The 10,660-nt window shown below is 45.5% G+C and overlaps 1 protein-coding gene across 1 annotated transcript; it reads right to left on the bottom strand.

Moving 5' to 3' along the window:
• Positions 1–9,386: 9,386 nt before the first annotated feature.
• Positions 9,387–9,881, bottom strand: LOC148789361 (uncharacterized). Its single transcript, XM_088882585.1, has one exon. It carries the CDS (start codon positions 9,879–9,881, stop codon positions 9,387–9,389), a length of 495 nt encoding a protein of 164 aa, XP_088738711.1.
• Between the last annotated feature and the right edge of the window lie 779 nt (positions 9,882–10,660).

Raw genomic sequence — 10,660 nt, forward strand, 5'->3', positions numbered from 1 at the left:
TTAGTGACGTGTTAGAGTCCCCCTTAAGGCAATCCCCTTGCTCTAGCATCGTTGTCCACTTTATGCACAACTTTTAGTTTAATAAAATTTACTTTCTGAAATCGCGTGTTCAATTTGCTGCGTTGTTGTTGCTCTCATTATTGTGATTTCTGTCGGCGCGTTGCGTTAGTGCCGAGTGGGAGTGTGTTGCGATTGGCGAAAGTAGCCAGCGGACTACTAGCCACACGGTGCCCCTTTCCCTGCGTTGCGAAAAACGCCTTGTGAGAAGTGGTATCAGAGCCTCGTGCCGAGATGGGGTCGAGGCGGGTTGCGGTAACCTAAACAAATCCTGTTACGAGACTGGCGGGGCAAGATGCGGAGAGCTCGCGACATGCAGCATCGCCTAGCAAGCGAGCTGAGAACCCGGAGGACGGACACTCCCAGTTGACTGAATTGGTGATGAATTTGGAGGAGAATGTCTCTTCCCTAGAATTTTAAGATCACGGTGCTGAATTTAGAGCTGGATGAATGTCGGCAAGTGATCCAAGAGATGGCTGGTGCCTTTTTGGAAGCGATGGTTTTGCGATATGTGGCATGACATGGTGTAGATGTCTATTCAGATTGGTCTGCTCCAGCGTGCAGTAAGTAACGCCCCTGTTGTTGCTCATGACCCTGGTACTAGGCTTCAAATTCCTGAACCGAAGGCCTATAGTGGTGTAGGTTGAGAACTTCGTTTTTGGCATGGAACAGTACTTCCTTGCGGCAGACATGCAGGATGAGGCAAGGAAGGTGTCGACTGCAACCATGTACCTAATTGGTGATGCTGAGTCGTGGTGGCGTACCAAGTATGCGAAGACACAGGCCCATCAAGTGCGGCTTGATACATGGGCCCTTCTTCAGGAGGGGATCCAAGAGCAGTCTTCCTAGAGCACGTCGAGTATAATGCCAGGCAGGCATTGCGGAAATTGCAACATATAGGCTCCGTACGAGAATATGTGAAAGCTTTGTCGACACTGATGCTGAATATCAAAGACATGTCGGAGAAGGATAAGCTATTTACTTTCATGGGAGGCTTGAGACCGTGGGCGCATCTTAAGCTGCAGCGCCAACAGGTGACTGATTTGAGTTCGGTTATGGCAATGACATATTTCAACCCAAAAACTCAGAAGGACAGACAGACGATATCTGGCCCCACAAAGAATAAGCCGGGTGGGGCGAGTTCGTTCAGGAGTAACTCCAACAGAGGTGGGGGAGATCAGAAGCCCCACGCTCAGAGTAGCTAACAGGGCAGTTCAGGCAGGAACAAGCCTTAGGAGAACAGGAAAGGAGCGTAGAGGAGCAGCGGGTATGCGATGGACCAGATAGATTTTGGGACTACCCGAAGAAATAATTGCTGAATGCGCTGGCGACCTTTAGCAATAAGGCGTCGCCCGCGAAGAGTGTGGAGCCACAAACACCTGCGAGTGGCGGGAATGACTCGGAGCAGGATGAGGACAACTTGGGCGTCATCTCCCAATGATGTGGTACATTGTCCACGGTGGGGGCAAAGAAGGTTGTGTGCCACCCCTTGCAAGAAAGATTGCTCCGGATCTTACTGCGAGCTAACCGAAAGAAGAAGTACAACCGCAGAATGCTAGGAAGAAAAGGTTGATATTTGTTGATGTGAATATTCATGGAAAGCTGATTCGTCCCATTATTGATACTGGAGCCTCTCACAACTACCTTGGAGCACCGAAGTAGAGAGACTCAGGCTCGTGTTGGAGAAGGCAGTTGGGTGAATGAAGGCGATCAACTCGGCCGCATAACCTATTGCTGGTGTGGCCAAATCAATGCTGATTAAGGTGGGTCTATATGAGGGCAAGACCAATCTTTCTGTCGTGGTGATGGACGACTTCAAGCTTATCCTCAGGCTTGAATTTTTGCGGGACACCCGTACAGCAATTTTACCGCACGTTGATTCGCTGATGATGATGGGAGAAAAATCTTGTATCATTCCTACATTGGCCGGACGTATGGGAGAGAAGAATCTATCGGTCATGCAGTTTGAGAAAGGGAGCAAGCAGAACAATCCATTCTACTTGTACACTCTTTGTTTTGAGGAGATAGATGAGGCATCAGGGCCATCCCTGGTGAGAAGAAGCTACTGAGAGATTTTGAGGACGTGATGCCAGATGAGCTGCCTCGGACGCTACCGCTGAAGAGGGCAGTGGATCACGAAATTGAGTTGGTGCCTGGCACAAATCCTCCCGCCAGGGCACCGTACAGGATGTTGCAACCTAAGCTTGTGGAGCTTTGGAAGCAGTTGAAGGATATGCTGGAGAGCGAAATCATTAAAGCCGCCAAGTCGCCGTATGGGGCGCCAGTCCTGTTTAAGCAGAAGGCCGACAGTTCCCTATGCATGTGCTGTTACTATCAGGGCACTGAATAAGATTACTATGAAGAACAAGTATCGCATACTGTTGGTGGCGGACTGCTTCAACCGTTTGAGTTGGGGAACTATTTTACGAAGATAGACTTGAGGTCGAGCTACTAGCAGGTCCGAATCAAGGAGGGCGATGAGGCAAAGATGATAGTTATCACGAGGTACAGAACTTTTGAGTTTCTTGTCATGCCTTTCGGCCTGACGAACGCTCCCGCAACCTTCAGCACCTTAATAAACTAGGTACTCCATAGTTTTCTTGATGAGTTTCTGGTGGTATACTTGGATGACATTGTGGTTTACAGCAGAACCTTAGCCGAGCACGTACACCACTTGCGGCAGGTTCTGACGAGACTCCACGAGCTCGAGCTATATGCGAAGGTGTCGAAATGCTTGTTTCTTGGGGCACATTGTGGGAGAGGACGCATTTGGATGAACCCAAAGAAAGTGCAGGCTATTGAGGAGTGGCAGTTGTCGAGCGATGTTCATGATTTGCGCTCATTACTATTTGTTGGGCTCTCCCTTCGTGGTCAGGACGTACAATACTGTAGTGAGTTATTTCATGTCACAGCCGAAGCTGACCAGTTGGCAGGCACGTTGGCAAGAGCTGCTGTCGGAGTATCATTTTGTGTTAGAGTATCGGGCCGCTCCAGGAACAATGCGGCAGACGCCCTCAGCCGCAGGGCAGTTTTGGCAACAATGCACTCTCCTCTAACGCAGTTGCTACCTCTATAAGAGATCAGGCGCGGGAGTTACTATCGAATGATCCCGCAACATAGGGCCTGATCTAGCATGTCGAGCAGGGTAAAGCTCGGCAGTTTTGGCTTGAGGATGGATTGTTAATGACCAAGAGAAACCGCGTATATGTGCCAAAAGGCGGGGATCTATGAAAATCACTAATCTCGAAATACCACAACACTCTTTGGGTGGGACACCAAGGACAGGAGCGAACGTATGCCTTGGTGCAGAGAGCGTACTATTGGCCACAGATACGGGACAATGTTGATAGTTATGTCTGCACCTGCTTGATATGCCAGCATGACAAGGTAGACAATTAGAAGAAGGCTGGTTTGCTGGAACCACTTCCCATCCCAAAGTGACCATGGGAGAGCATCTTCATGGATTATATTTCAGGTTTGCCTAAGGTCGGGGCTTAGGCTCTATTATTGTCATGGTAGACCGACTTTCAAAGTATGCTACTTTTATCGCTGCTCAAAAATATGTTACGGCGGAAGGGACGGCTCATCTCTTCTTCAAGCATATTGTCAAGTATTGGGGTATGCCGAAGGACATCGTTAGTGATCGAGACTCCTGTTTCACTAGCGTGTTCTGGACCGAGCTGTTCAAGATCCTCGGATGCACCCTTTCTATGAGCTCAAGTTATCACCCACAATCCGATGGTCAGATTGAACGTTTCAATTCTATGTTGGAGGCACACCTTCGGCACTTTGTATGAGGTACGCAAAAGAATTGAGTGAAGCTCCTGGATGTAGCTCAGCTACGTTTCAATGTCCAAAAGAGCTATTCCACTAACAATAGCTCTTTTGAAATCGTTACTAGGCAATAGTCGCTCCTCCCTCACACTCTCGAAGCCGCACAAAGTGTGAGATATCATCTCGCTTGAAGTTTCTCTTAGGAATGGAAGCAGAACATCGATATTGCCAGAAGTTTCCTGGAGAAAGCTTAGAAGCGGATGAAGAAGTATGCAGATCAAAACCGCCGCTTCCTCGAGTTCAATGCGGGAGACCTGGTGATGGTGAAGGTCTCAGATCCAAGATTATCAAAGTCATCAAGGGGGAGAGATCCTCGATTGATGCAGAAGTATGTTGGCCCTTTATCTGTCATTAAGCGTATTGGAACGGTGGCCTACAAGGTGGAGTTGCCTTCCTGGTGGAAAATCCACAATGTCTTCCATGTGAGCCAATTAAAGAAATATTCAGCAGACAAGGAGGAGGACACCCGCAATCAACCGAGCTGCCCGGAGCTTGAATTGACGAAGACTAAGGAGAAGGTAGCTGAAGCAATCCTGAATCACCGAGTGACGATTACGCAAAGCCCAACCACACGGAGTACTTGGTGAAATGGAGGGGATGCAGTAGCGAGGAAAACACTTGGGAGCGAGTGACGAACCTAAAGGCGTTCCTACCTCTTGTTGAAGCTTACCGTGTTTCCCTAATGCCGAGGATGTCGCTATCTCAGGTGGGGGAGAATGTCAAGGGCCGCCCGCACACTCGACACCCTTAACGTGCATTTCAACCACTCAACCGTTCTACATGACCGACCAAACAACCTTCACCGACAGATTCTGGACTTCTGCAGTCTTAGAGTTTTAGGTGTTGGTCTTTTATTTTGCTTTGTTTTGTGCAGATTGCTCAGGGGATGTTAGGCCTCCTGAGGTGTATTTTTCAATCTTTTAGTGTCTATTGCTCTATATAGGATTTACTTTTTAAGCCTATTATAGGGGGGGGGGGGGAATGAGTTCAAGAAGCTTGGTTTAGTGACTTGTTAGAGTTCCCCTCAAGGTGATCCCCTTGCTTTAGCATCGTTGTCCACTGTATGCGCAATTTTTAGTTTAATAAAATCTACTTTCTGAAATTGCATGTTCAATTTGATGTTGTTGCTCTCATTATTGTGATTCCTGTTGGCGCGCTGTGTTAGTGCCGAGCGGGAGTGTTGCGATTGGCGGAAGTACTCAGCTAACAACTTGCCATACGGTGCCCCTTTCCCTGCGTTGCGGAAGGCGCCTTATGAGAAGAAGAAGGCTTACTCATCTTCATCAGCCATTTGTCACCCACCCACTGCCTCGTTGTCATATTCTGCATTTAATGCTCCACCCAAATTTTTCACCAAAAAAATAAAAGAAATCTTCAGATTACCAAGAGTGTGAAGGTAACAATTTTGATGTATGTAAATGATGAAAACAAAATCCTTTTACTGCAACCATCTTCTTCAAATACTTCCATTGATTACTTTTTCTCCGAAAAAATTTCAAAGCATTTCATGACCGGAATGTGAGATTTATGTTTTCTTTTGATTTCCTGAATTCTTTGTGTTTTCATTTGTGAATTTTTGATAAAAATCACCTTTTTTCCGTTGGATTTCTTGTCTTCAATTGGATGTTGGAATTTTTTGCTAGGTGTTGTTGGAAGATTATAGTAAAAAGATTCTTCGAAGGTGTATGAGAAATTGGAGGAAGATTTGGGAACCTGGGGGTGATCCGACTCGATTTACGCGACCTTGATCAACGACCTCGATCTTAACCACGTCACTTCCCCAGATTTGTGATAGGGCCTGAGCACAAAACAAGAAGATTAAGCTAGTCGGCTTCGTCCTAGACGACGATCCTTCGATGCTTAAGTTAGTTTGTGGTCGAAAGGAAATTATACGATCTAGAGTTTGAGCTTAAGATAAATGATGCCAAAATTACGTTCCTCCTACATGGTTTAGGGTATTTATAGGCCTCACCATGGCCTATGTCCGAACACATGTCATCCTCTCGGTCCTTCATGCTTTAACTAGGCATTACCTTGTTGCTCCACCTGTTCAGGTCGATTAGCGGGTCGGGTCCATGTCATCCGACCCGACTCTCAGCGACCCAACCCGACACGACCAGCGACCTCCTTTGCGACCTTAGGTGAAAGATCCCTTTTTCCCTCATTGAATTCAATAATTGTGATAAAATCCCCATCATAACTTTCCCACTTCTTACAAGTTTAATTAGTTATCTTGGAAGAAGTTGAACAGTTCCCAAGTCAAGGTCGTGCGGCCACCTCAATTCACGTGAGGCCACGTGTCATTTACCCACAAGATTCTTGAGAAGTTGAATAGTGGCACCTTCTAGATCAAATGGGTTCCTCGATTCGTGGAAAGACATGTGTCGTTCGCTTAGAGGCTCGCTGCAGGCGCGCTTTTGTAGACGTACACCTATATATATCCCCCATTTACAAAAAATCTCTACCGACTTCTCCTCCTGCTGAGATCTCTGCCTGCGCCCTTGCGACCTCCTTCTCGACCCCACAAGGTACCATGTCTTACTATAACTCTTCTAATTCCAGTTCTTTTTCTACTTCTGCGACTTCCCCATTAAGGGGCGTGACCCTCATCCCTAAAGAGGGTCTCTCTAGAGATAGGTCTAGTCATCAGGTCGAATCGTCTAATGATCAAGTACCTAAGCATATTAAATTCCAAATGATGTTGGATCGCAACCCTTGGGCCGGCATAGTGAGTAATGTAAAACTATAAATTCATCGGATAAAAGAAAATATTTTATTCTTAATGATTTTGAGGTCATCATTCCCCGTTCGTTGGTCACATGCATAGAGCTCCTAGAGGATTTAGCTCCCTCTCACTTCATCATTTTGATGCCGGATTGCGATTGCCTCTGGCTCCCCCCATAGCTCAAATTCTTAGGGGTATAAATTTGTGTCTCATGCAAATATCCTCCAACTCGATCAGCCATATTATTCTCTTCATCATAATAATGCAATTTCCTCGATTTGAGCCCAGTTTTGACAACTTTTGGTCGCTCTATTCTTTCACCACCTCGAAGAGGTTGGGAGATAGAGGTTTTTTCTATCTCTCTGTTTGAAAAGACTGTAGATTTTTAGATACCCTCAAGTCCATTATAGGTCCCTGTAAAAGAAAAATTCATATTTGTTCGAGCTCCTTCGGTTAAGAATGGCCTTCAAATGCGAATGGAGTGTAGAAAAACCCGAACCAGTTACTAAGGGAGGGAGCTGGAAGGAGATTAAATAACCAGCCTCACTTCTAATCAATATAACCCAAAGAAGCTTCTAGTTGAAGAAGTACTCTGGCTCGCGCATCTCTGTCGAGCACCCCTCCGACTTAGGGGTTCATTTGGTGATTATCATCTCCCTTCTCTTGCATTTTTTCATCTTGTCTTATATTTTGCTAACTTTTTGGGTTCGCAGATCATGCTGTCATGCAGGCTACACTTGCCCAACGCCTTAGAGCCAGGGAAGAAAGGGCTGGTGAACAAGTCACTCCCAGTTAACCAGAAGACATCAGCCACCCCTACCTCGAGATTCCAAGCGATACGGTTCCCATTGAGGTCATGAGTGAGGATACTCGACCACACGATCACAGCATCTAGCGAGCAAGAAGCCCCTCCCCCAGCATTGATATAATGAGCTCCCAGGACAACACACTTGCTGGAGATGTTGCAGCCATTGGCCCGAGCAGCTCGATAAAACACAATCATCGTAGTAAGTCTCCTCAAAGGTTGAAACACATCCAATTGCAGGTCCCTAGGCGATCTGAGGAAGAGGCTGCTACGCGAGCTGAAGAAGAGAAGAACCTTGAGCTTCTCAAGGAACTCACTGAGTGGTCAAAGGTCGCACGGGGTCGCCTGCGAATCGACAGCCATTTGTCTGCTGAGCTAAGAGGGAAAAAGGTAACTCCAGACTGGAGAATTTCCAATCTCAGTAATGTGCTGAACTCCCATGCGGGTCAAGACTCCTGGGAATTATTTACCGCATGCTGCCTACCCTGCGACCAGGCAGCTCTCCTGGAAATTCCTCACACTCGCCTCGAGGAGTACGGAGCCCATTATGCAGGTAAATTTCTAATGTCCTCCTTTTCAATCGGTCTACCTACGATCACTGCTAACTTTTTTGTTCTTTCAGACAACAACCTTTATTCAGCCTTCTCGCTTAAAAGAACAGGTTTCCGCCAGAAACAGATGACAATAGATCGCAAGAATCGCGATCTTAGGGCTGAAGTGGCTGAGTTGCGCGCCAAAGAGAAAAGCTGGGACAACGAGAGTGTGACCTTGGAAGCAAGGAACAAGGAATTAGAAGAGCTGCTATCTTCTGAGATCTCCAAAGCCCAAGAGTCTTCATTATCGGAAGACAAGGAGATCGGGTTCTCAGCTGGACATGCTGCTGGTCAAATCCAAGGTGCGATGGAAGGCTGCGAAGAATTCCTCAACTCCGAGGAATTTTCTGATAGAGTTAGCAGCTCAAGACTATAGGGAGCTCGCGATTTTAAAGCCCCAGCCTTCCAGGTCGCGATTGAGATCAAGGCTGCGACCTTTCTGCTTGATGTGTTCTACAAATGCAAGGCCCAAACTAACTCACTACAAGGGTTCGTAGAGGGATTTGACTAGATCTTGGCCCCACCCTAGATTAAAACCTCCAACCTTATGCGCCTGAGGAACTAATAGGCGCTGGAGAAGACGAGTTCGCGAGCTTGCTGGATGAAATAGAGAGCGTAGATAAATAGGCTCTTGTATGATTTTTGCAAATATAGATCGAACGTCTTCTTTCTTAGACTTTTTCGGCTATATGATTTTCGATCTATTAAAAGACCATCTCTTGACAACTGTAAATGTGATCATCCCTTTTGACTTATATTTTATGTAGCAAGTGCTTAATTTACAAGTGATTTATCATCTGCTACGATTCTTCTAATCTTGCAATCTTTCTTAGATCAAATGATCTTTTTCAGATCCTGTGATCTTTTTCAGATCGAATGATTCTTTTTAGATCCTGCAATCTTTTTCAGATCAAAAGGCTTCTACAATTTGAACATAAGTTAGTGTACGATCTAAAATTTGCATTGCCTTCTTATAAACGTGATCTTTCTCAAATACATCTTCAAATTAAGCCTTTCTCAGGCTCTAAACAACCGCGACCTTTTACAGGTTCAAAGAAAAACGAATACAAACATTTACAACCTTTCATAGGTCCATTGAAAAAGAAAATCTCACACTTGAAATCTATTTACATCGTGTGGCCTTTTTTAGACTCATGATCAAGTATAGAACTTTCTAAGATTCTGGATATTCCAAGGTCGTAGGAGATCTCTACCTTGCATATCCTGCAATTGATAGGTGCCTTTCTTCTTGATTTTGACCACCTTGTATGGTCCTTCCCATCCTGGATCAAGTTTGCCTACATGCTTATAAACTTCCACCTTCTTCAACACCAGATCCCCCACCTGCAATTGTCTTTGCTTGACTTTCTGGTTATAATTGCTTAGCATCAAACCCTTGTGACAGAGCATTCTTGCTTGAGCAGCATCCCTTTTTTTCTTCCACCACAACTAGATCGAAGGCTTTTTCTCCATGGTTAATTGTTGGATCGTATGCTGTCACTCGTTGAGACTCTTCTCGTATCTCTGTAGGAATAATAGCTTCAGAGCCATAAACCAAACAAAAAGGAGTTTCACCTATCAAAGATCGAGGGGTCATACGATAAGCCCATAGCACTCCCGGCAATTCATCAACCCATGACCCTTTTGAACGTAACCTTGATTTCAAATGCTGAAGGATTGTTCTATTCGTGACCTCAGTCTGCCCATTTGCTTGCGGGTAACCCACAACTCTGAAATTTTGCTGAATTTTCAATTCTTTGAACCATGTTGTGATGTTTTTCCCTTGAAATTGTGTACCATTGTTCGAAACTCTGATCCTCAGGATCCCAAATCTACATATGATGTTCTTCCACATGAAACTAATCATTTCACCTTCTGCTATTTTTGAGACTGCCTCTGTTTCTACCCACTTAGAAAAATATTCTACCACAACAATAATAAATTTCTTTTGGGCTCGTGCTGGTGGAAAAGGTCCCAAAATGTCTATCCTCCATTGGTCGAAAGGCCAAGTGACCCTAATAGGCTGCATTAGGGTCACAGGTGCGTGTATCTAAGAGGCAAATTTTTGGCACCTTTCACATCTTCGCACAAATTCTCTGGTATCCTTTACCATAGTAGGCCAAAAGAAACCCTGTCTGACAACCTTTTCAGGTAAAGACCTTCAGCCAGAATGATTCTCGCAGATGCCTTCATGAATTTCCCTCATGACATATTTGGTTCATTTGGAGTCTAAACATTTCAACAATGTTCCTTCTACCGTTCGCTTATATAACTGCGTATCAATCAAGGTGAAGCGAGCTGCTTTAAATTTGAGTCTCCGTGCACGCACTGGGTCATAGGATAGGGTCCCCTCCTTCAGGTATCTCGCTATTTCATCCTTCTACGAAGATGGTTCCTCTACTGTGTTCACCTCTACATCCTTTGCGATTACTGGTTTATCCCTGACCATAACAGTGATCTTGCGATCTCGAATTCCCAAAAGAATGGCTCCAAATTTCAATGAAGAGTCCGCTCTGTCATTCTCGCATCTGGGGATCTGGTGAACCAAACATTTGTCAAACAGCGCCATGAACGAATTGGCTTTCTTTTGATACAATACCATAGTTCTTTCTTTGGTCAAATAAATCCCTTCAATCTGCATCGCCA

The sequence above is a fragment of the Sesamum indicum genome, linkage group LG1, assembly GCF_026168435.1.
Source record: "Sesamum indicum cultivar Baizhima isolate 11 linkage group LG1, ASM2616843v1, whole genome shotgun sequence".
Lineage (NCBI taxonomy): Eukaryota > Viridiplantae > Streptophyta > Magnoliopsida > Lamiales > Pedaliaceae > Sesamum > Sesamum indicum.